Source organism: Phyllostomus discolor, chromosome 6 (assembly GCF_004126475.2).
Source record: "Phyllostomus discolor isolate MPI-MPIP mPhyDis1 chromosome 6, mPhyDis1.pri.v3, whole genome shotgun sequence".
Classification (NCBI taxonomy): domain Eukaryota; kingdom Metazoa; phylum Chordata; class Mammalia; order Chiroptera; family Phyllostomidae; genus Phyllostomus; species Phyllostomus discolor.
The window spans coordinates 131766767-131792208 of NC_040908.2; the positions used below are offsets into that span (position 1 = coordinate 131766767).

The following is a 25442-nucleotide window of genomic DNA, read 5'->3' on the forward strand; positions in this document are numbered from 1 at the left end:
CTGCTCTTGAAGAAAAGTTAATCCTTAACATGATTTGTTTTCCAGAGCTCCCAACAATTAGCACAGACCCAGTGTTTGTAAAAGGATTGCTTTACTGTTGAAACCCGAAGGTGCTCCACACTTCCAGGGCCCCCAAGTGAAACCTTCCTCTCTGATGCCTAACTCTCTTCCCTGAGTCAGTGACTTACTCCAGCAACCACTCAATCCAAAAAATTTGGAGTTGTCTTCATTTGCTTTCTTTCATGCCAAATTTTTGGATATCCACACCAACTCCCAGGAATTCTCAGAAGCTTCTCCTGAGTCCTCTCCTGCTTCCTCCTCCCAGCACGGCCAGAGCGCAGGCCTCAGTGTCACTGGCTGTGTGACCGTTCTTCTGGTTTTTCCTCTCTTCCGGTTTACCTGTCCCTCTGCTTCTGAGCATCCAGACCCTGGTTTGATTTTGCTGTTTCCCCACTCAGATACCTTTGGAAGCTCTCCATTTCCTGTCAGAAAAGACTAACACAATTGTTAGCAAAGAATCCAAGGCCCCTATAGTTTGCCCCAAGCCTGCCTTTCCGACTCTACCCTCAGCCCCCCCCCCCACCCCTTTCCGCTTTGGCCAGACAGAGCCCTCTGCTGTTCTGGTACAGGACACACTTCTGTGCCTTTGCACATCCTAGTCCCACAGCCAGTGTTCGTCCCTCCTTCTCCACACCCCACTGGGTTCTTCCGGGCCACCTGCCTTTCCCCAGGCAGACCTACATGCTCCTCCCGTGGTTTAACCAGCTCTACTAAGCACGTGAAACACTGGATGGTAGTTATTTTTCAGTCTTCCTTTCTCATTGGATGCTCAGTTTTGGAGAGTAAGGCCTTGTTTTTAACTATTTGACTTCCTCCCGACATTCCCGCCCAGCATAGGCTGCCCATGCCTCCTTACCCCAAAGCCACATTGACACTCACCACGGACTTTGCTTTCCAGCAGATCGAAAAAGCTTCTGCACAATCCACAGCACAGGCTATTTGAAAAGCTGGCCACCCACAAAGATGGGGCTGGATGAAGACAATGAACCGGACAACGAGGGGTGTAACCTCAGCTGCCTCGTTGCGATAGGACGGCTGCATTCTCACGTGGTGCCACAGCCGGTGAATGGGGAGATCAGGGTGAAATCTATGGAGTATGTTTCTCGGCACGCCATAGATGGGAAGTTCGTCTTTGTAGACCAGAGGTAAGTGTCTGCACGCTGCTCTTGAACAATAGTGGAAGATTTTCAACCCTGAGCAAAGCCGAGACAATCTGCTGTCTTTCCTGAGAATAAACAGAGAGAAGGAAGTGGTGGAGATCTCTGCTAAAAAATGAGACTTATCATCAGAATATCATCATAAACAGAGATTTTTCTCTCTCATTCCTTGTCATGTAGAAAGCCACATGCACTTAGTAGTGTGGTTTGGTATCTGTAGCCAAAAGAGAAACAGCAGGCATAGCACCCATGGACTGTTCGAGGACCACTCCTGTGACTGGGCTCTGGAACCCAGAGCGTGTGGGCCTCAGGCAATCAGTAATCTCATATGACTATTCAAGCTTTAATCTAATTAATTAAAATTAAATAAAATGAACAGTGAAATTCCTCAGGCTCACCAGCCACATTTCAAGTACTCAGCAGCCACGCGAGGCTAATGGCACAGATACAGGACATTGCCATCATCACAGAGAGTCCTGCTGGACAGCACTGATCCAATCCAGTCTCGCCTTTCATGGCTGAGGAACCGAGGCCCCACCTGAGGCCTGGCTTCCCGCGAGGTTCGCACTGACTGGCGGTAGACCCAGGGATCCCAGGCTCCCCACTGCTCTCGCAGCCCTTTAAGCATACACACAGGCTAGTCATTTTTCTGGCTGCTTGAAAGTCACTAAATGCTGGGAAAGGAGACGGCCGTTTTCCAAGGCCCTTGTGGCTCCTGCTGCTGGAGCTTCTGGTGTTTGGTTCTCCTGATAAAAGCAGGCGGTAACTTGGAGAAATTCTGCCCCAGGGCTTAGGTTCCAACCACATTTCTATCTCACTAATATAGTTACCATTTCTAAACCTCCTAAAATTTGATTTCTTGTTACAACAGCCCCTTTGAAAGGCCTCTTTGCTTCCCTTTCCTCCGTTTTCATAGCCTTGGCGTCAGTTACATAAATTAAATAAATAAATGAAATCTCCACAGAGCAAGCCCTCTGAATAGCCACCCAGCCTTGACCTTATTCTCACTGGCCGTAGCAGGGGTCACCCACTGCAGAGATGCTATTGTCTGACTGGCTTTTTTTTCTTTTAATATTTCCTTCCAGGGCAACGGCTATTTTGGCATATTTACCACAAGAACTTCTAGGCACATCATGTTATGAATATTTTCACCAAGATGACATAGGACATCTCGCAGAATGTCATAGGCAAGGTAAGCTTGGCTGTGCAAAGGATCGTAAGTTTAAAATGCCCCCTTGCTTCTACACTAGTCCGCACACTCTTCCAAAGAAACCTGCCCCCGATGGTGTGGGAGTCAGCCTGCCCAGGAGTCTCAGCCGAGGCCAAAATATCTGTGACGACAGGAGGCTGAGGCTCCCAGGCCCTGTTCATCCCCTTACAGATAACCCAGCCCTGACTGCCCAGAAGCTTTCTGTACGCATGCCAGGTTAATTTCTGGAAGGCATCTTTTACCCAGAGGATTGATCCAGACCCCATGAAGATTTAGTATGGCCCAAACAGTTCTAATTCTTTTTCATAAAGTCCAACACTGCTGCCCTGGCTGGTGTGGCTCAGTGGATTGAGTGCCAGCCTGCCAACCAAAGGGTCACAGGTTCAATTCCCAGTCAGGGCACATCACGGTTGCAGGCCAGGTACCCAGTAGGGGGCGCACGAGAGGCAACCACACATTGATGCTTCTCTCCCACTCTTTCTCCCTCCCTTCCCCTCTGTCAAAAAATAAATAAATAAACTCTTTAAAAATAAATTAAAAATAAATAAAATCCTGCACTGCTGCCTGTATTTGCCTCTTGACTGATGGCACAGCCCCATATTGACCCCCTTCCTTTACTTCATCGTCCACCAGACCAGCTCATTCACCTCAGATGTGAATGTCCAAAGGGGACTCCTTTGCCACCTCCACTGCCCTGGTTCAGGCCCTTGTGCCCACCTTATGATTGTGATAGATTCCTGACAGGCTATCACAGTCTGCCTTCTGCCCCCAGTCCATCTTCCGTCTTCCATAGTTAACCCTGGTGACATCGCATTGTCAGTACAAACCTACCTGCCTTTACACTGAAGGCTAAATGCCTTTTATAGGTATTCAAGACCTTTACCTCCTGGCCCTGACCTGCCTTCTCAGCACCACTGCCCACCCGCATCCTCGCCTGCAGAGGCTGTGTGCTGCAGCCGCACAGACCGGACCATCTCACTGCCCCCCGCCCCCACTCCTCCACAGGCCTCGTGTCCGCTCCCTCCCTTTGGCAAACTTGTGATCATCCCTCAAGGCTCCAGTCTCCTCCCCCGCACAGCTGCCTCTCGTTCCTCTCCTGAGGCCAGGTGTCCTACCCTGTCTCCTGTGTCCAGGGTCTGGCACCTGAAAGAGGCTTGTTACGTGTCTGTTGCACAAAAGAGTAGGTTTGAATACGTGGGTGGCTTCCCTGGAGTCAGATGTCCTAAAAATGCTGTCCCGCCCTCGGGCTGTGTGACAGGAAAAGAGCACCGCCCCTTCGCAGAGCGCTGGCTCCTTAGCTGGTGCTCACGCCCAGCTGACTCCTGGTGGAGGCCTGCCACGCAGCCCGTCGTTCCCTGGAGCCCTCGGTTCACACACTCGGCAGAATGAGGATGGATTCCCAAAGAAATCACCGGCCCTGAACCAGCCCCTCAGAAACGACCTGTTCTCTGAAGTGCCAGCTCCCGAGGCTTATTAAAGGGCAGTGGCATCGGAGCCTGATGCACTTAGGGTTTGGGAAGTTTGTCTCCTGATCTGAGGAAGCAGACCTGTTCATGGTTTCTTTGCATTTTCAGTTCTACAGACGAGAGAAAAGATTACAACCAACTGCTATAAGTTCAAAATCAAAGATGGTTCTTTCATCACACTGCGGAGTCGATGGTTCAGTTTCATGAACCCGTGGACCAAGGAAGTAGAATACATTGTCTCAACCAACACTGTTGTTTTGTAAGTGTTTTTCCTATATCAGAAGCTCCTTCGCTTCCAGACGAAATGCCCTAGACCCTTTACCTGGGACAGGGGGCACAGGCAACAGCCAGTGTCACATCATGTACTGCCACCTTGCTAATATCCCAGGAAGCCTCAGGACTGGCAGAAGCCAAACGGGCTGCTAAGGAAGAACAAGCCTCAGTGCTCACACCGTGCAGGCCCCAGCCCGTGGCCTTGCTCCGGGAAACAGCAACGTTTCCCTCCAGATAAAGCAGCCAGCCTTTGCAATCTGCAGACCCTGCAGACCCTGCGCCCCAGGCACCCACTGTACTCTATGGAGGGAAGGGGTGGCACCAGGGAAAGGCTCAACCAGGCATCAGCTCGTCCTGGCCTTGGCTGACGAGGGGGGCTGTCCATGCCCACCAGGCTGGTGGCCTGAGTACTGGCAGCTGGATGGTCATCTCAAAAGTGGCCACTTGCTAAGAGCAGGGAAAGGAAAGACCCTCACTTTGGCCAGGCCTGCTGCCCACCTCTCCTTCCCCATGGTGTCCAAACCACCCCCCCATCCCGCCATGGTTAGAGCTGAGTGAGGGGCCGGGGCTGGGCGCACCACAGGAGAGGCAGCCTTGTGGCCGTGACAATGGGCAGTTACCACCTCAGCTGGCCCACGTGAACTGGGAAGGCCCAGGCAGGCAGTGGGGCCAAGAGCAGGACGCTGTCCATCGTGCTGTGACACGGTGAGGAGACCCTTTGAGCCACTCAGACAGACCCTTCATTTTCTGGCCTGTCCAGGTCCAGAGTGGACACCGGACACCTTGGCCAAGGTGAAAGGTACACAGCTCTGAGCAGGCCTGACTCATATTTCCTTATTGCTGGGATGTTCACAGAGCCAACGTCCTGGAAGGCGGGGACCCAACCTTCCCGCAGCTCACAGCGTCCCCCCACAGCATGGACAGCATGCTGCCCTCTGGAGAAGGTAACTATGCACCGCCGGGGCACCGGGCTTGCCCTTGAGGAGCTGCTTGTGACCCAAACGCCCCCCCCCAAGGGTTGGGGGTCCCCAGCCACCATTTCCTGTGGAACAAGGGAGGCCTCAAGGGGATAAGCACTAAGGATGCGGTTGTCTCACTCTCTGTTGAGCCTGGAACTCGGGGAACTTGTTCTTGCCCTCCCGAGGCTGCTCGGATCCTGGAAGCTCTGAAATAAACTCCCGGCTCCTCGCGCACTTTTCCTCCGTTTGTGTGGCCCCGGGCTGGGATGCGAGTGCGCTTTGAGGACTGACTCGGGTTCCTGCGGTGGGGGGGGGGGGGGGGGTGCCTGTCAGCAGTGGCTGTGTGCTGTACCAGCAGGGCCCCTCCCAGGGCTGGGCCCTGGTCCCACTCTCTGCACATGACCGTCCTTCCTTCCTCGGGCCACCTCTGCTTACATGGCTCAGCCCCCGCCTCTCCCCACTGACCACTGCTACCCCCACCCTCTCCAGCCACCTCCTGGAGAGGCTGCCTGGAGTCCCAAAGGCTCCAGAAACTCAGCACATCCAAACTGATGCTCTGCTTGGTTAGGACAGAAACCTGACTCCTACCTGTCCCATTACATCCAAACATACAAAAAAAACCCTGCCTCTTTTGTCTCCTAAACCTCTCCTTCACCACTGTCGCTACTTCACCCTCCTGTCTGCTGCCTGAATTGTAGCATTATTCTAACCCTGGTCTCCCTCTGCGCCCCCCGCCCCCCCCATCCTCTGCTTTGGTTAATTCTCCGTGCACTGGACTTTCTGATCGCCAGATCCGAGTCATCGCCTCTTCTGTGTCAAGTCCTTTGGTTCCAGATCCCTTTGTGGATCCTGTCCTCATCCGTTAGTGTGGCCCCCAGGGCCCTCCGTGACCGGCCACCGCTGCTTCGTCGTCACTCACAATGAATGTCCTGGAGTCTCCCGAGTTGTGCCCTGCCTCAGTATCCCCCCACACACACACGCACCCCCCCCCCCCCCCCCCCCCCCCCCCCCGCACGCACCCCTGCTGTGCCTGGAATGCTCCCCCCCCACCCCTTGCCTCTCTGCCGAGCTGATTTATACCCCCTCGCACCTCTGCCGATTCTCAGCCGGGAGTTCAAACCTCCCAGGAAGCTGCACCGGGCCCCAGACGAGCTGGGCGCCTCACACTCACCCGTCATACTCCACCCACTTGGGTGGCCGCGGCCTCATTCCTCGGCCTCATTCCTCTCGGTCGGGCGTTAGACTGGGAGCCCCTTAGAGCAGGGCGGCGGCTCACCTCCGTGCAGCCCAGAGGGATGCAGTGAGTGCCTGTTGGTTGCAGGAGGGGAATTAGATTTTCAAGTCACCGCTTGGGCCTCTGAACCTGGAAGGAAACTTGAGAGTTTTCCTATCAGGCTATGGCTCTCTGCCCCTCCAGGCACCACGCCAAGGCTGAGCTTCCCGTGGATCGTGGGATGAACTGACTGTAACCCAGCACACAGAAGCATGTCTCCCTCGGTTTTCCCCTTCTCACGCTCAGATTCCTTTGTTGTAGGTGGTCCGAAGAGGGCCCAGCCCACGGTTCCAGGGATTCCAGGGGGCACCAGGGCGGGGGCAGGAAAAATAGGTCGAATGATCGCTGAGGAAATCATGGAAATCCACAGGCAAGTAGCATCTTCTGGTTGGTCCCTTAAACCGGTGGTTCTCAACCCAGGGCTTTCTGCACCCCCACCCCCGGGGAATGTTTTGTAATGTCTGGGGACATTTTTGGTTGTCATATTGGGTGGGAGCTTGCTACTAAATGTCCTGTACAGAGGCCAGGATGCTGCTTTCTGAACAGCTTGTGTGGGTGGATGGATGTAGTTGTAGCGTGTATACACAGGACCACCTCCCGCCCCCATCCCCAGCAAAAAATGTTCTAGTCCAAAATGTCAGTAGTGCTGACCGAGATGGAGAAGTCCTGCCTTAAATGAATAGGCCAATCCCAGACAGTCCAGAACTAAAGGGAACTCTCTGGGAGGCTCAGCTTCCTAACTTTTTAGTGTGCGTCTCGGGAGTTTCCCGGTGAGGGCGTCTGAGCACCAACGGTACAGAACTGCAGGCGTCGAGCTGCGAACTGCAGGGTGGTCGCTTAAGTGTTGGCTTCTGCCCGTCACAAAGCCGCCGAGGGCGCGTGGTGGACAGCAGGCAGGTCACTCCTGCAGGAACTCCCTCGGCAGGACTTTTTCCACGTGCAACAAGGGAGAGCAGTGTTCCTGGGCTTGAGCCCTGGGCTTCCCCTTGGCTGTGCCTGGGAGATTCGCGGAACTTCCTGGCCTCTGTTGAATTAAGCTGTAAAAGGGAGGCAATATCTATGTCACAAGGATTGTTTAGGATTGTGGGAGGACTCAGGAAAGTTCTAGAATAGAAACTGATATAGAGAGAGAGTGCTCAAAAATTGTTAGTTAAATCTAACTCTTTAAGAGCAATCGTCGAGCCCTGGCCAGTGTGGCTCAGTGGGCTGAGCACCGGCCTGTGAACCAAGGGGTGGTCGGTTCGATTCCCAGTCAGGACACACGCCTGGGTGGTAGGCTGGGTCCCTGGTTGGGGGCGTGCGAGAGGCGGCCAGTTAATGTGTCTTCCATGCAACGGCTTTCTCCCCCTCTCTTTCCTCCTCCCTTCCCCTCTGTCTAACAATGAACAAATAAAATCTTTTTAAAAATAAACTTCTTTTAAAAAAAGGGTGGGCAGTCATTGAGAAAGAAGCATTTACTATAAGTCCATTTCAGTTGGGGGATGGAGAGGGTGGTAACCAGGCAACAGCAGGAAAAGCAGGGAAATGATGATTTCTGGCCAACACTGGGTTCTCTCAAGAGAACTGGCCTCGTTTTCTAGGTGGCCGCAGTGGGGCTCTTGCCCTGGCGAGAGTTCCGTTCCCTCCCGACAGGCATGAGGGATGAGGCTTCAAGTCCACTCGGGAAAGGAGGTGTGGGCAGCGCGCAGTGATGGCCAGGCGGTCCTCAGCCTCTGCGCACCCTGTGCAGTGCTCGGGACCGCCCGAGAACAGTGTAAAGCAGTCCTGGACCTCAAGAGTCCTAAATCTTGAGAAGTCTGTTTTCTTTATGGTAATACGAAAAAGGGAGAGTACATGGATGAGGCAAGCAAGCAAGGAAGGGTTTGAACTTGGCTGAAGCTGAGGTTTGGGAGGAAGGTGGGCATTCCTTCTAGAAAAGACAGGCTCCCAGTGGAGTGGGCATGCGAGTGGCATATTCAGGGCCAGGAAGTGGGGCGCCTAACCAGGCAGTCTCCTTGTAGGAAGGAGCCGCAGTTTCTAATATTACTAAGAAATGATGCTAAGTAGTTTAGACTGGAAAAAAATTATGGGACCTCATTTGCCACGGGATGCTGAATAGGTGTCCAGAGCGTTGTGTTTGTAAGCACTGCGGAAGCTGGGTTGGAGTAGGAAGAGGTGAAGGCGAGCAGACTTGATAGCCCAGGAAGCTGTACCATCCTGCAGTGACGATGCTCTGCAAGGCAGAAATGAGTAACTTAAGGGCTAGGTATTGAAGATGAAACAAGAAACGATGGCCCTGACTGGCACGGCTCAGTTGATCGGATGTCGTTCCACAAAGAAAAAGGTCGCCAGTTCGATTCCGGGTCAGGGCACACGTCTAGGCTGCAGGCCAGGTCCTCGGTTGGGGGTGTGTGAGAGGCAACCTATCGATGTTTCTCTCTCTCTCTCTTTCCCCCTTCCCCTCTCCCTAAAAATAAATAAATAGCTCTGGCTGGTGTGGCTCAGTGGATTGAGCACCAGCCTGCAAACTGAAAGGCTGCCAGTTCCGTTCTCAGTCAGGAAACGCATGCCTGGGTTGCAGGCCAGGTCCCCAGTTGGGGACGTGTGAGAAGCAACCAATTGATGTTTCTCTCCCTCTCTTTCTCCCTGCCTTTTCCCCCTCTCTTAAAAATAAAATCTTAAAAAGAAAAAGAAACACTGTAAAGGCAGTTCCAAGATGGGGAACCTGAGAAAATAGTGGCCTCACAGAGATAAGGAAAGGAGAGACATTCAGCACTTTTTAGTAAGCAATTAGTAGCCATCTGTGCGCCCGAAGAGAGCGTGGTGTATAGTTGTGTCCTGCCTTTGAGAAGCTTGTGATCCAGGGGAGAGAGCTTGTTTACTCACAAGCCCATAGCACTAGGCAGTGCAGTACGGGAGCCAGAAGGCTTCTGGGCAGTGAAGGGGGGATGCCTGGGGGACCCAGAAGCTGCTTCATCCATGTAGGAGCTAAGAGCCCAGTGCTCACGCAGCTGCCACCGTGCTCTCCCTACACTCGAGCTTCAGCGCCAGGCCGTGGCTCCCTGCCCCGAGGTTCTCCAGCCTGACAAGAGCGAATGCGGGTTTATACTCCTACGTCTCTCCCTCTGTAAACCTGTGATGCTGAGAATGTGGCAGCTGAGAGGGGCCGGGACCCCTTTTCCATCCCCTGTGGCCTTAGAGGATGATGCCAAGCCACTTCCTAGGAGGGCTGAGCCACCCCGGCACCCTCCATTTCCTAAGAGTGTTCATCAGCTGACAGTGTCTACAGGGGAGAGGATGAATCATTGCTGTGGGCTCCAGTTCACAGTATCAGAGACAGAGACTGAACTTCTAAAGTCCCCGCCAACTCTGAGGTCTGGATTTTGTGAGGAAATAAACCTGGCCACATACTTGAAATTCCAACCTGAAACCCAAACCGTAATCCGAGGGATTTGTCATTGAGATGCTTGACTCCACGGTCTGTATTCTAGATTTAGGTGCCTATGAGATAAGTCCAGTTTATCACCTGTTTTTGTAAGTAAAGTTTTATTGGAACACAGCCACACCCATTCATTCCCGTAGTGTCTGTGGCTGCTTTCAGGCTGTAGTGGCAGAGCTGAGTAACTGTGACAAGGACCATCGGGAGCCTAAAGTAGTTACTTCCTCCTTTACAGGAGAGTAGTTACGATCTCCTTTACAGAAGAGGACTGCCAAATCCTGGTCTAGATCGTCACCTTTCTTCTTACCCCCACCCCTCAGCAAAACACACACACGCTCCGCTGGAAAAAAAAGCAAGGCAGTGTAACCAACTCCCTTTTCTCCAACAGGATAAGGGGGTCATCGCCTTCCAGCTGTGGCTCCAGCCCGCTGAACATCACAAGCACGCCTCCCCCTGATGCCGCTTCTCCAGGAGGCAAGAAGGTAAGGCTACTGAAGACTCTTAGACCCAGACTTTCTTAATGTAGAGAGCCTCTTGCCCAAGTTCTGAAATGCTGGGGAAAGAGGACGCAGTTCCAGTCGTGGTTGCCGAAACACTTTCTCCCGCCTTGAAGGAAACGCATGTGTGCGAGGCGAGGCACAAGGCACACACCGGTGGGGCGAGGGGGCTTGCTGACACCCCGAGAGGATTAATTCCGTGCCAGTGGGTGAAGCAGAAAGATGATCCTAAGGAATAGGGAGTTATCAGCCCAAGGCCTTGAGGGAGCAATCGAAGAGCTCCCACGAGGGAAGGGTTGGTGGGGACCACGCTAGAAGGCTGTCCAGCGCTCTGCCGGGAGTCTCCCAGGGAGAGAAGACCGTCGGTGTCTAGTGCAGGGACCGGACACAGTGACGCCACCAGCAGGGCTTTGGAAAGCAAGCCACGCTTTTGCAGCCGCAGGGTGCCTGGGGACCTGTGATATGACGGCATGGGTCCGTGGGGCTCATCAGTCGTCAGCCCTCGTGAAGAGCTAGCTAGAAGGCTGCACTGTGCATGGGCTTAGAAACAGCCCATCTGTTTCATCTTTGCCAGAGCATCGACAAGTCCAGGCCGTGCTAACTGTACACCGTAACTCGGTTTATAGTGCCTGATGTTAACACAGGTTGGGATGCCCCGAGGGCCAGCATCTTCACACATAGAGTCTTCCTCCTCCTGCCTTCCGAAACACATACGGAAAGAGCATTAGTAGTTTACACAGGCGTGGCTCCTGGGGCACAGGCTGTAGCAGAAGTGGGACATGGGTTTTCCAAACAGGCCCCCCAGAGGCTCAGGGAATGGGAGCGGTGGTCCTGCCGGGGTCAGGGGAGGGGGGCAGCTGGGCCAAGAGGGGAGGGCAGGACTCCCGCGCCTTCCACCAGGGCAGCTCTACTTCTGTTACAGACAAATCTTCCAGAAAAGCTTCTGCTTGAAATGAAGTTTTGCTTCCCACCCCCAAAAAATACTGTTTCAAAGTCAGTGAATTAATGGGCAAGAGCATGGTCAAGGTGAGAGTCCTGGCTTTGCCTTATGCTGGCTCCGTGACCCTGTACCGTCTTTAAGCCCTGGTTTTCTTTATAGCGGGACGACTACAGGTTGGGGCAGCCAGAATCGTTGCACACGAACTCCTGTCGTGAGACAATATGTGAACGCGCCTGGCCTTTGGGGGAGACGCAGAAAACAGCACCGACTAGATGAAGCCCGGGCTAGGTGCACCCCTCTACCCCTGCTGTCCTGTCACACCCCGGGTCCTTCCCCCACGTGGGCTCCACTGCCTCCTGAGAGGGCTCCCCTCCTCTGCTTCCCAACTCCCTGGTATTACCAAGAATCCCAGTACTCCTTGTTTTATAAGGTTATCAACCCAGTGCAGCACTTAAATGCACTCCGGAACTTTCAGTGCCCATTCTCACCGCGTCCTCACAGCTTCCTAGGTAACGAAACCTGGGCTCCCAGGTGTTAAATGATTAGCCCAGCATTTCGTAACTACAGCTCCAAACCACATTCAGGACTCTTGACTTCTGACTCATTTCACACCAGTAACTGCCAGAGATGAACCAGTGCGTTCTGCATCACAAAGCCCCTAGTATTGTTAAAGCATTCATAAGAAAATAATTTTCCTTTTCTTTGAGCTTGTAAGAGTGGGTCAGAGAGGAGAAATTCTGAATGTATTCCCTCTGAGTCCTCAGCAGCAGGACTTAGTAAGAGCAGCCTAAACAAGACAGAGCTAAGTGTCAGCAGCAGTAAACAGTACACCAGAGCCACACCGCTCCCGGCCCTTGCCAGCCACTTCCCAGTGCGGCAGGTCAGAAATGCGCCCCTTGGCCCGCCGGTTGTTTCGGCCGAGGTTGAGGTTAAGCTGCAAGGGAGACAGCCGGTAAGGGAGCCTCATTGTTTCCAGGACGGTGGGGACATCCAGAGGCAGTAAGGTTCAGGTAAAGCGGCAGTTCCTTAAATGCCAACTGTGGCCTTGTTGGGAGAGGTGGGGGGACAAGATCCTTTCAGGTCTCTGTCAAGTCCAAACTATTTTCATAATAATGCTAACATAATGCTAAAGTCACTGTGCAGGTGTGAACTGATGGCACAAAAGCAATGTTGGGTAAAACTGCTGGTGTTTTCACAAAAATCAGGGCAGTGACACCAAACTGTGTGCTAGCAATGGCATCTTCACCGAGTTTCATTTAAGAATATCCTCAGTGAAGCAGCAAAAAGAACTGCTTGCACAAAACCCTTGAGTAAATCTTAACACTCTGCACAGTGGGAAGTGTGCATAGAGCACCTGTGCCGTGCACCGACACAGGGCAGTTGTCTCAGGGAAGGCACGTGTGTGGTCGTGTCGAGTGTGAGCTGAGCCAACTGCTGTCTTCATAGGGCCCTATTTTTACTATTGTGAACTATGGCTGTTCTGACTTCGGCACTGAGCAGAGATTTTTTTGAAAATGAATGAAGTAAACCTGTAACTTCAAGGAAAACAACTGACAGTATTTGTTGCCAATGGTAAACTAGCTTTCAAGCAAAAATTAGAATTTTCAGAAAACTTTTGCTACTTTGAGCTCAACAGCTTTCTAAAGCTTAAAAAATGTCTCTGATGACTTGGATAATGTTAATCATGGTGATGTCTTTGATGCTGTACAATGAAATGTGTCAACTTTTGGAAGATTTGAGTAACTCATTTGAACCAGTATTTTCCAAATGACCAATGCAAGGTATTTTATTTTTGTTTTGAAAGTACATTTATTAAGGCTGGGGACAGTGAAACAAGAAGGGCTTTTAGGACAGAAGCAACAGGAGAGCCCAGGTGGGGCTGCTTAGGCTCACTGAGAAAAGTCCCCGTGAAAGGAGTGAGCCATGGCGGGGCTGCTGTCAGCGCATTGGAGAGTCAGAGAAGGGGGGCCTTGCAGCCTTGCACACAGGTTCAGGGGGCTATCCCAGGACAAGTGGCCGCTGCCCACTGCCCCCTCGGTTGCAAGTCTTGTGGGGTCCCTTAGAGTTTAGGAGATGCATGCCTGTGGGCGAAGAAGAGGGGGAGGGGGAGGTGTTGGTGCGCTCACAGGAGGGAGAGGGCGCCCAATGCAAGGTATTTTAAAATCATGCAAAGGTAAAAAAAATCCATCTGAAGATGGATATTCCAATGGATTTTAACACGAATACAGAAGTTTCACTGATAGAGTTTCAGATTCCATGCTGCAGCAAACCTTTTGAGAAGCTTCCACTTAACTGAGTTTTTATTTTAGAGAGGGGAAGGGAGGGAGAAGGAGACAAAACGTTGATGTGAGAAACATCAATTGGCTGCCATCCATACACCCTGACTGGGGACCAAACCTGCAACCCAGGCATGTGCCCTGACTGGGAATTGAACCAGCAACCTCTTGGTTTTTGGGACAACCCCCAACCAACTGAGCCACACTGGCTAGGGCCACTTACTAGGTTTTGATGTGATATCAAAAAAGGATACCACAACTATTTGACAAAGTTATTAAAATACACCTTCCTTTTCCAACTACATATCTGTGAGAGGCCAGATTTCCTTCATATACTACAATCAAACAACGTATCTAAACAGACTAAATGGAGAAGCAAATATGAGAATTCCATTAAGGCAGATATTGCATTTTTAAAATGTAAAACAAGACACCTTCACTAATTTTTTGTTTTGGGAAATAGTTTTTTTTTTTAAATATTTTTATTTTTTTAGAGAGGGAAGGGAGAGAGAGAGAAACATCAATGTGTGGTTGCTGGAGGCCATGGCCTGCAACCCACACATGTGCCCTGACTGGGAATCGAACCTGCGACACTTTGGTTTGCAGCCCGCACTCAAGGAAATAGTTATTTTTCATTAAAATGCTATTCATGTCAACAGGTAATAGGTTTATTATATTTTAGAATTCATAAGTTTTAACTTTATGCTAACATTGTATTTAAATACACTAAACATTGATAAATATAGTTTAAATAAACAAAAGTTCTCAATTGAACTTTTCAGATTGAAGTCCTCAATTTTTATTTAGAGTGTAAAGGGGTCTCTAGACCAAAAATTTGAACTGCAAGATGAAGGCATAATGCCACCTACTGGTAAGGCCTGAAATCACTGCCTCTCCTGAAATCCGAAGAGCTACCCCGTTTCCTCTTCTACGTTCAAATACTCAAAGATGCTTTTCTTTGAGACTCAGCCAGGGGAAGGAAGCTGGCAGGGAAAGGGCAGACAGAATGAGAATTCTGCTACTGAGGAGTGATAACAATGCTTCTCAGGGCCTATTTTAAGAACATAAACCACTGATTACTGGAGTGGGCACCCATAGTTCACTGGTGATGAGGTATTTACTTCTGGTGTTTTGTTCATTTCTAACTCCTCAGAGCCTTCTCTCTTCAGTGTGTTAACAAGCCCTTATTCCTTCGACATCTGTCGCTGTAATGTTTTACTCCCTTAAAGGGGAACTGCCCAGTTGGGCTCATTGAGGTTTAGACCTTGGCCTTAAAGAGACATGTGAGCAGCATGGTCCAAGGTAACTGAATGCTCTAGGGATTTTATTCAGCCTTTAAGTCAGGGGTGTCAAACTCATTTTCATGGGGGGGTGGGGGGGGGACACATCAGCCTTGTGGTTGCCTTCAAAGGGCCGAATGTAATTTTAGGACTATATAAATGTAACTACTCCTTAACTAAGGGCAAGGAGCTCAGCCCTGCCTCCGGGTACAAACAAGGTACTCAGCCCCATGAAACAAGGTGGAGGGCCGGATTCAGCCTGTGGGCCTTGTGTTTGCCACCTGTGCTTTAAATTGCTCATGTGGGCTGAGTCTAATGAAGAGAAAAGAATAGTTTGTGGGGGAAGAGGTTTATGTCTTACATGACTATTAACAGTTTCTTGTTTAAAACAATCCAATAGGAAACCGAAGCCATTTGAAGTTTTCTCCCACTTTCCTCTTTTCAACATGATTCATTTTCTTGGTGACACTGGTATGGATTGAAACTGCTGGTAACGTGAAACTTCACTGTTGTTTGCAGATTTTGAATGGAGGGACTCCAGACATTCCTTCCATTGGCCTACTACCGGGGCAGGCTCAGGAGAACCCAGGCTATCCATACTCTGATAGTTCTTCTATTCTTGGTAAGTGGCATTCTTACTACTTTCCATTATAATGAGCTTGCAACACATCTGGCACAAAATGAGTTTTAATAATGTGAATGTCAATGTACCAAACACTAGTTCTGGATGATTTCATAAGAACAAAGTAAGTTTAAAATTTGTTAAATCTTTATTGCAGAGTTGAGTTTAATGGCGAGGTCTGATGAGGTGCCCAGGTTTATCCCGGGGACTCAGGAGACTACAGCAGCCTGGACACAGGCTTTCTCCCACCATGTTAGGACATTTAACCTCTTCAGCACAAAAGTCCATGAAGGCTTAACGATAAAGCCCGGAAGGGTGATCAATAAGCATTTCATATGGCATTAAGTCACTTAGCAATGAAGAGTCTGCTTCTCCCATCTCACCCGTCTTTTTTTTTTTTATTGTCTTTCTAGATCTCCTTTTTTCCTAATCTCTACTTCCCTAGTTCTTCTGCAACTCCATCCTTATAATTGGCTGTATCAGAATATTAAAATGAGGTCAACTCGAATGCTTTTAATCTTTATTGCATTTTAAGCACTGTGTTTCTAAAAAGTTGGTTTTTCCCTCTGAAAAACCCCAAAGTTAAAAAACAGATATAGGTAATGTAGCACCCAAAGTAGCGCCTCTCACCCTACTGGGTTCAGTGTAACTTTCTCGATAAAAGTGTGCTTAGGGATTGCTTACTAAGGCGAACACAGTGTGCTGTTACCACTAACCAGTCTTCCCCTCCTCTCACAGGTGAGAACCCGCACATAGGCATAGACATGATAGACAACGATCAAGGCTCAAGTAGTCCCAGTAACGATGAAGCAGCGATGGCGGTCATAATGAGCCTCTTGGAAGCAGATGCTGGGCTGGGTGGCCCTGTTGACTTTAGCGACTTGCCGTGGCCGCTGTAAACACTACATGTTGCTTTAGCAACAGCTACAGTATCAAAGTGCATTACTGGTGGAGTTTTACAGTCTGTGAAGCTTACTGGGTAAGGAGAGAACAGCTTTTATGTACTGTCTTCATAAAAGCCATCTCAGAGCCATTGATACAAGTCAATCTTACTATGTGTAACTGCAGACAAAGTGGAACTAAGCCTGCTCCAGTGTTTCCTCATCATTGATTATTGGGCTAGCTGTGGATAGCTTGCATTAATTGTATATTTTGGATTCTGTTTGTGTTAAATTTTTTTAATCATTGTGCACAGAAGCATCATTGGTAGCTTTTATATGCAAATGGTCATTTCAGATGTATGGTGTTTTTACACTACAAAGAAGTCCCCCATGTGGATATTTCTTATACTAATTGTATCATAAAGCTGTTTATTCTTCCTTGTAAGAATCCTTTACTATAAATATGGGTTAAAGTATAATGTATTAGACAGTTAAATATTTTTAATAAATGTTTCCCTTGTTCTATAAATATTGTCCACGTTTCCAATAATTAGAAAAAAATGCTACATGCTCCAGGGCTGGATCATCAATTCTCTACAGTGGGTTTTAAGGACAATCCATGCCAGTAACATCTACCTCTTTCTGGCCTTCGTAACTGTTCCAGGACTACATCACTTCCCTGTGTTAAAAGCTTGGCTATTTTGTTAAAATAGTTAATCTCCAAATCGTTGCAGTTTTCATTTATGTGAGAACAAAGATGTTACTGCTTAAACACAAAATTCAAATCCTCTTAAATTACAAATTCAAGATTAGATGTAACAGATTAGCTTCTCTACTACAACTCCTCTCCCCTAGTACTCACACCGTACAGCTTCCAGCAGTATGTGACCCCAGGCCCAAAGAACCTGATGCTTCTGACTCCTTCTTGAATTGGGTCACAGAATGTTTTTTAGAAAAGAAGCATTCATATGAGTTAATATGCTAAGCAGGGCAGCACAATATAATGGAAAAAGAACCAAACTAGTGTCAGAAATCAGCTCTGAAACTTAAGGTTACTGTACCTTAAGGTATCCCACCCTTCATATCAGGTTGAACTAGAAAATGTTCTCTTTTCAGATCTCACATTGTTTTGGATTCATAGCATTTTATGATCAGTAGGTAAATAAGTGCCTTAACACACAAATACCAAATTGGAGTTCCACGAGCTACTATTTGTTTTCTAGTTATATTGACACCAAGACAGGGAGTCTGCTAACTATGGGACTAAAAATGGGCAAGGTTATGAAGTTGATCAGAAACATGAAAACAATGGGATTTTTATTTTGATGAAAAACGAGTTTACAATCATTTAGTAAATGAAGAGCAAACACTTCATTTTCCTATCTCATAACTCTTAAGAAAAAAATCATTAGTAAATAAATATCTGTGAACAGGTTAAGGGTAAGGCAGACTGGATAACAAACCACCCATGATGTTCACATTCCCTGCATGTGACTCACGCTAAAAGGGCAAAAACGGCACTGGAGATAACTGGACTGTTAAGATGTGGGCACTGAATCTCATTCTAATCATTCAAACATGCCCAATGATAAATACTCATTTTTTGCTCATCACGGGCAGTAAACTATACACATTTTACTGAAGGAATACTTTGATAGAAGCACTTATTTTAAGTTACATTGTGCATCACAACTATAAAAATGGCTTGAACAATTCCATTTAACCACCATTTATAAAGTGCAACTATGTAATATTCTGCATTTTATATCTGAGGTGTGACAAATGTCAGTCTAGACTGAAAGTACCCCAGTGGCCAATTTCCACCACTTCTGAAAAGATCTAGATGTGTGAAAAAGGACTGTTCCCCCATACAAAGAACCAATTTCACAAACCCACTGGTAAACAAATACATTTATATAACTGGAACCTCAGGATGCTAGAGTTGTACTCATTTAAAAAACCATTCAGCTACCTTTGGTCTTTAAAAAAGGCTACACTGCAATATCCTAAACATTGTTATGTGCATCTCATGATGAAGAGAGTGGCCTTGCAGTGCAGAATGAGGAGAGTGCAACGTCACTGTGAAGAGTAGCATGCAATGGTTTTGAGGAATATCGGCATCACAGCATCGGATTCTGCGCGTCAGGATCGAGGTCATTGCTGCCGGAAGGGGGGTGGATGGGGAGAATATCCAGCTCGTCCACCTGCGGAGTTGGGTGCATGACCACCAGCTGGTCCTGGGGAATGTCTGCGGCAGCTGCTGCAAGGTTGGTGATAGATTTACTCTTCACACACTGAAAGTCCACATGCCGACTCTTTCCTTCCTCCTTCTCCCAGGACATTCGAATAAACGGTCTTTGGACGTAGTTGTAAATCACTTCTGGGCGGCCCCCAGGCCTTTTCTTTATTTTCTCTTTATAGGTAGGATAACCTGGAGGAGAGAAAAACTTTAAAAACGGAGGATACACACTTGCACATACATGGCCCTCCAAAACTTCTCATCCAATTTACCCTAGAAGAGGGCTTTTCTCCTGTAGCTCCTAACAAACAGAAATTTAAAAAAGAAGAAAGAAAACCAGTATCCATCCCTTTAAGGCATTGGTTCAACAGCCAGAAACTGAAATCCTACTGATGTGATTCACAAACCATCTACCATCCTCTCAGCTCCTCAATACACCAATCACCTGAAACACATTCTCTGTGCGCAAGGAAAGGGCGGGTCTCAAAGAAAATGGTACGGAATCTAGTGCATCTGGGGCTCCAGCTGTGTATCCTTAATACCCCTGAGCTCTTCCTTCCCTTCACAGGACTATCTGGCCTCAAGATGTGCAATTTACTGCCGCATTTACCTTCTACCTTCCTTAAACCTAAATCTCATTTTCATGTTGCTCTGAGTTGTTCCTTCCTCTTCTGGTTAAATGACAAAGAGGTGTAGAGCTCTCCAGCTTCACTGGTTCTAGGTGTGGCTGCACCGCGAGGGAAGCAAAGGCAGTATTTTAACCCCCATATGTCATGTTCATGGTTACTACTCCCAACTACCAAGCAGTTCATCCAGACTGGCAATTCCAAAGCAGCTTTTCCTAATTAATTATACCTTCCTTCTCTTGGCTGATAATCACTGAGAAGTATAGCAAGTCAGGACAATCCTAGTTTGGGAAAATTTTTGGTCATTTACCAGGTAAGGCAATTCTCCAAAGACATAATCTCCTTAGAAATTATCATGAGTCCCTTCCCTCCTTCCTACTAGCAAAAATTACTAGTTTAGACCAGGAAATGGCAAAGGTGAGAGTAAATACATATTTGAGGCTTGCCTTCTTTACGGTTTCTATCTCAATGTGAAATCAGCCACAGATAATACATAAATGGGCATGTTTATATTCCAATAAAATTTTATTTATAAGAGAACAGGGAATGGGCGGATTTTGCCCATAGGCCATAGACTACAGTTAAAATCAGAAAAAATAAAAAAGCAGTATTGGTAGCTAGTACACATATTTAGCCATGTGTGGGTGTGGGTATGTGGTTAAGGTGAGGAGGGCACACGGGCAAACAGGGCTACAAACCTTCCAACGGCCTTCCGCAGAATGGCTCCTGCATTTCACACGTCAACTGCCACCTGAAGGTCAGCACTAGAGATCAGAAAGGCCCCCACCTCTAGTCCCTCCTCCTGGATTCCTCCTGGACTATGTTACAAAGTCTTTAAAATTCCCATCTCATCATACTCTCCACACAGAATCACTGCTCTAACACAAGTGCAATCAGAGTGCGTCCTTGCTCAAAACTACCAATAGTTTCCTCATGCTTAAAGAGGAAGATCCACACTCTGTAGCGTAGTATATGAAGCTTTTTTACATCCTGGTTCCAAATGAAATGTCTTCTCCTTACAGAGGCCACCCTTGTCTTCCCACTCCAAAGTAGCCCCCAGTGCTTTCTCTCTAGCTCTGAGACCAAGCAGCTAAACCCCACTGTCTGCAGGGTGACAGAAGACATGAAGACACGCACACACACGGAACTAATGTGTCAGCAACTTTACCACTTTTTAAAGCCCCAAGTCTTCTCCTGCAAAGACTCTGTTTCCAGTCATTCTTCTCTCTGTGTCTCAGCAGCCCATTATAGTAAGTCCTCACTTAACATCGTCAATAGTTCTGTGACTTCAAGCAAATGATACAATGAAGTCAACACTTCACCACAGGCTAGCTGACATAAACAAGTTAGGTTCCTACAGCATCCCATCAGTGTTGTGATGAAACAACAGAACGACACTGTTCAAGGACCTGAAGTTTTATGATCTTCAATAGCTCAGGTGGGTCACCAATCAACACCATTATCTCCATTTTCACCATCACAAATGAATATTGAGAAATTACTACATGCCAGGTTTTGCTGTAAGTGTTTCTCATGTATCAACTCATTCTGCCTTCACAATAACCCTCAGATGAGGAAACTGAGGCACAGAGAAGTTAAATAACTTGGCCAAGGTCATATACCTACTAAGTCATAGGATTTGAACACAGGCAATCTGGCTCCAGAACCTTTATTCTTTATCCTGTGCCATGTTATGAAGATACTTAATCCTTAACTAAGGACATTTTAAAAATCAAAGGCATCTGACATGGCACTTGGAAAAATTCATTTAAGTCATAAAGTAAAAAGCAATCTAAAAATCTATGGGCTCAGTCAAAAGTGCATTAGAACAAGCTACAGCAGGAAACATAAATACACATCTCTTATATTGCTAGGGAATCTTACAGAATGAAAATTTCTAATGGCCTTCCATATATTTTCTCAGATAAAGGAAGCTGATTTTTGTTATTTATAGGCCTACTACATGACCATTCAAAATCATTTATCTGAGTTTTTCCTCAAAGTATTCAAACTGTCTTCTAAATGAGATCCAATTTTTAAACCTTGTTTTTTTCAAAAGAAAATCAACAGAAAATAATGAAAATGTCTTACCTTCTATTCCCAATCTAATCTTCTTAAGACCCCTCTCTTTCAAAACTGATTTGGCCACATCTCTGTTTTCAATGTACTTGAAAAATCTATATAATTTTGTGCTATAAATAACTGGAAACAAAAAGACAAAAATATTTTCTTATTAAATCAAAGAACTGGGAAACAAAAATTTACCTTGGTCATCAAAGGGGCCGACAACCCTAAATCCCAAACGGTGGATGCAGTGGTGCCAAAGGGTGACTAGCCAACACGACGGGACGATTCAGTACAGTTAATGCATAAGCAATTCTTAAGTTGAAACAAGAAAAGCTTTAATAACTAATCAGGTAACCCAATCCATAAGAAGAAACTCCTTCTGAAAGATATATCATGTACAGACATTGGTACAGCATCTGCCCCAAGTTCTTCAAATAAGAACCAAAAGGAGACATTAGGACAACGTCATTATCAAGCAGGCAAGTAAAGGACTCTGCTGTGATGCCTACAAGGCCTCGTTTGGAAAGGGGGGAAATGCCTTGTCAGAGGGTACAAAATGGATACATCTTACATTTCATGGATTGAGCAACTATTAATAACTTCCCAAAAAGGCAAAGACCCTCCCCACAAACTGTTTTCCATTCAGGCGAAGAGCCCCATTTAATACTGATGTTAAAAATGGCAGATTCGAGCATGTTCTGCCTCGGTTAGTCTGTTTAGAGCAAACTGGCTTTGCAAAGGACAGACATTCCACTGACAACATGTTGAGTCTTCCAAATGTGCTGGGAACTTCAAGGAGTTAGACTGATGGACCTTCCTCGCCTTCTCTCTTTCAGGTGGAGTTATCTCCCTTAAAAGGTGAACTGCAAAGGTTTTTTCAAAAAAAGAAAAAAACACTCACAAACCAAACATGCTGGTTTAAGAGCCAATAAAAGGAAAATACGTATACAGATGCTACTCGTGGGGTAGATTTGTGATTACTAACTACATCCTTAAGATTACTGACATCTCAGGATATTTTTTTGACACCTCAGAGTGGATGGTGTCGCAGAGTGGCTAATGGCACATTTAGGCACATCAGGCTATCTCTGTCCCCTCAACCGCATCTTCTTTAGGTTGGAACATCTTGACACAAAATGAGACACATGTAGACAAGTCCAGTAAAAATGTTTTCAGTCCTTCTATGTGTCAAAACTTAAGATAAAAAAAAACAAGAAAACAAACCAGAACACACTGAAATGGAAAGCTCAGCAACGAAGGAAAGGCTGGGTGCTGTGCACTCTCCGTCACTGCACCGTCAGCTCTGTGCTCTGCGGCTGGCTCTACTCTTTTCAAGTCAAAACTTTCTGACTTTAAGTCAAAACTAAAACACAAACAGTAAGTTTGTTTATTCCTTCTTCTTGACAGAAAATAATGAAATCTATTTCTTTTAATTTTTTAGCAACCTTTCATTTTTCCTGTATTTTGTTCAACTTTTTATTCCACATATTATTATAGAAAACCATTGTCAGCAAAGAACCTAGGACTGAGGAAATAGTGACAGAAAGGTCTATTACTACAACTGTCCACAAAAGAATCACATTACATTTAAGTACATCATGCAATGAAAACATCTCAATATAAACTCTAAAAAAATGCTACCATAATTCATGTTAAAATAATCTTTGAAAATCTTTACAAGTCACAAAGAATACCTCTTGGAGTTTGTTTTGTTTTTAGAAAAGGGCAAGTAAAATGGAAAAATCATTAAAGGGTTTTCGTACTTTGTATATTCCTGTCCTTTTACTTAAACCCTAATCCTCACCGAGTTAACGCAGAAGGAGTACAGAACAAGATGGTGGGCAAAATATTTTCCCTAGTTCCTCCATCATTCTTTTGACTCTACCTGCTCTCAATCTATGAAACTGGTCAAAAATACTCTACTAGGTTCATCAAGACAAATAATATAAATTTCCTAACAAAAAAGATCAAAAGGCTCTAACTGGAAAAAGTCTGGAAGTGCAGTAAGAAAAAAGTTGGTCACCGCTGCCCGAGATACGTTGTTTTGGGCAGAACTACCTCACTATAGTTCCATAAAACTTTTTGAAGGTTCCCTGTATTCTGCAAATACAGATGATATTTTAAAAAGAAACATCTTAGAAACTAAAGTCACCCTCAAAATCAATGAGCTGAAGCTCCTAATTTTATGTTCAAAAAAAATTTTTTTATTAAAAAACAGCTTATTTTGTATGATCTACTACTCCAGGATCTGCTATCTAGGATGCTTCCAAATGCAAAGAAAAAGAATCCACCATGATCCAGATATTCAACAAACAGCGAACCACCTCTGTGCATGTCAGGATGGGCGCACTTTCTGGAAAGGGCCGGACAGGAGATACTCTGGGCTTTGCGAGCCATGCGGTCTCCACTGCAGCTACTCAACCCTGCTATTGTAGCGCAAAAGCAGCCACAGACAATACAAACAACTGTATAAACAGGCAGTAGGCTGGACCTGGCCCAGAGGCCACAGTTTGCTGACTCCTGGTATAGTTAAGAGTTCAATGTACTTTCTTTATAAAAACTTCTTTAATCAATATTATTAAAAAATACCCGTGATGATTTGAGAGAGAGAAAACACACCCCAATACTTACTTTGTGAATACTCTTCTCCCATCTGGGGTGGATACTCTTCATCCCAATCCACCACGTCATCGTCGGTAAGCACCACTATGTGGCATTCTCGTTCCCCACTCTGGGCACTCGCTACCATGAGAGGCAGGATCATTTCTTCTAGGTAAAACTCAAACTGTCTACGAGCACCATCATTTGATAACTCATGCATTAGGGCACCTGCAATGAAACCCACCAAAATGTACTGACTTTTGCAGGGCTGGGGGAGGTAACCGATAAGTAAAAAAAGAGCAGACCACACAGAACATCACATTAGTTCAGCCTCTCTTTTTGGACCCTATAGACAATATTGTGGTTATTCTTCAGCAGACAAAACTTTTCCCAGAAAGAGTTCTTATGGAACTGTAGGATTTTACAGAAAAAAAAGAACCAATAACAGCATCCAACAACCAGCTCCTTCACCTTATACACCATGAAGTAATCTGCCTAAGGTAACAAAACTAATTTGCAAAATTAACTAAATCCACCCCATACCCACCTCCAGGCCAGGGCTTCCCCCCACCCCCCACTATATCATGCTGTCTTCCATCATGAGATGCAATTATGTCTTAGAGTAGTTATAAGGATATTTTTCAAATTATAAGTATGTACTAAAATAGCTCCCATATTCCACCTCCCACATTTTCTTTCTCAGAAAATTGTTCATAAACAGCATGAATATTTCAGTGTAAAGAGGTTAGATGAGAAGGATCAACTGGTTTGAAATAAGGAAGCCAAAAGGCCAAGCAAAACACTACAAGGTACAGGAGTTACCTACCTTGAGAATAGTGAAAGATACACTTCACGCTCCTTAGGTACATAATGAACAACTTCAATTCCCCAAATACACAAGCACACAAACTCATCTAAACTGACCTAGTGTTTTTTCTTTTATTCTATTTCAATGGCAATGTCCTACCTCCTACTTAAGGCTCTACCATCTCAGGAACCACCGGGAGGGCTAGAGAGTAACGCCAGAGCTCAAATCTGTAGTCTCCCAAGGACGTGCTTCCCCCACAATGGGTTCTCTAATATACAATAACCATTAATAATACTTAATTATAATAAATGACTGATTAAGTAATCAATCATCTATATTATTATTTTAACCATGTCTCTCTCTAGGATGGCTACTTCCCATTTTTTAAAATTCTATTTATAGTCAAACTCCTAGATGTATCGACACATTCTCCTTGAGCTAATTTCTGAACCAATTCCAGTCTGGCTCCCACACTCATTACTCCTGAAAACAGCTCTCACTTTAGTCTTCAAATGCCTTATAGACTGTTAAAGACAATGAACGTCTTTCCATCCCAATCCTACTGACCTCTCAGCTGAATCGCTCTCCCTCATCCTGAAAACGCTCTCATCCCTGAGAATCTCTGATAACAATCTGCCTGGTGTTCTTTCCTCTCTTTGGCTGTTTTTCTCTAGTGACCTCTGCAACTCTTTCTCCTCTGTGTGTTCATTAAGTATTGTGTTGTTTCTCATGACACTTTTACGTCTTTTCTCCTCTCACCTTATGCTGACAATCCCTAAATTTACTCTT

At 46.6% G+C, this 25442-nt stretch overlaps 2 protein-coding genes across 16 annotated transcripts in view; one reads left to right on the plus strand and one right to left on the minus strand.

The window, feature by feature from the left end:
* The window catches only part of ARNTL (aryl hydrocarbon receptor nuclear translocator like), a 109226-nt gene extending 92385 nt beyond the window's left edge, over positions 1-16841 (plus strand). For 6 of the 9 annotated variants that reach the window (XM_036029056.1, XM_036029059.1, XM_036029058.1 and 3 more), the window contains 8 exons: positions 959-1205; positions 2303-2409; positions 4002-4152; positions 5022-5110; positions 6660-6768; positions 10205-10298; positions 15329-15431; positions 16170-16841. In XM_036029056.1, coding sequence (XP_035884949.1) covers positions 959-1205; positions 2303-2409; positions 4002-4152; positions 5022-5110; positions 6660-6768; positions 10205-10298; positions 15329-15431; positions 16170-16330 — 1061 coding nt within the window. In that variant the 3' untranslated portion in view covers positions 16331-16841. The remainder of the gene's footprint in view (positions 1-958; positions 1206-2302; positions 2410-4001; positions 4153-5021; positions 5111-6659; positions 6769-10204; positions 10299-15328; positions 15432-16169) is intronic. The other 3 variants (XM_028514341.2, XM_036029060.1, XM_028514342.2) reach the window with 1 other exon arrangement.
* BTBD10 (BTB domain containing 10) overlaps positions 15886-25442 on the minus strand; it is a 79740-nt gene continuing 70183 nt past the window's right edge. For 6 of the 7 annotated variants that reach the window (XM_028514351.2, XM_028514347.2, XM_028514350.2 and 3 more), the window contains 3 exons: positions 23876-24073; positions 21269-21379; positions 17600-18743 (listed from right to left, as the gene is read on the minus strand). In XM_028514351.2, coding sequence (XP_028370152.1) covers positions 18433-18743; positions 21269-21379; positions 23876-24073 — 620 coding nt within the window. In that variant the 3' untranslated portion in view covers positions 17600-18432. Of the gene's footprint in view, positions 18744-21268; positions 21380-23875; positions 24074-25442 lie in introns of all 7 variants that reach the window. The other variant, XM_028514353.2, reaches the window with a different exon arrangement.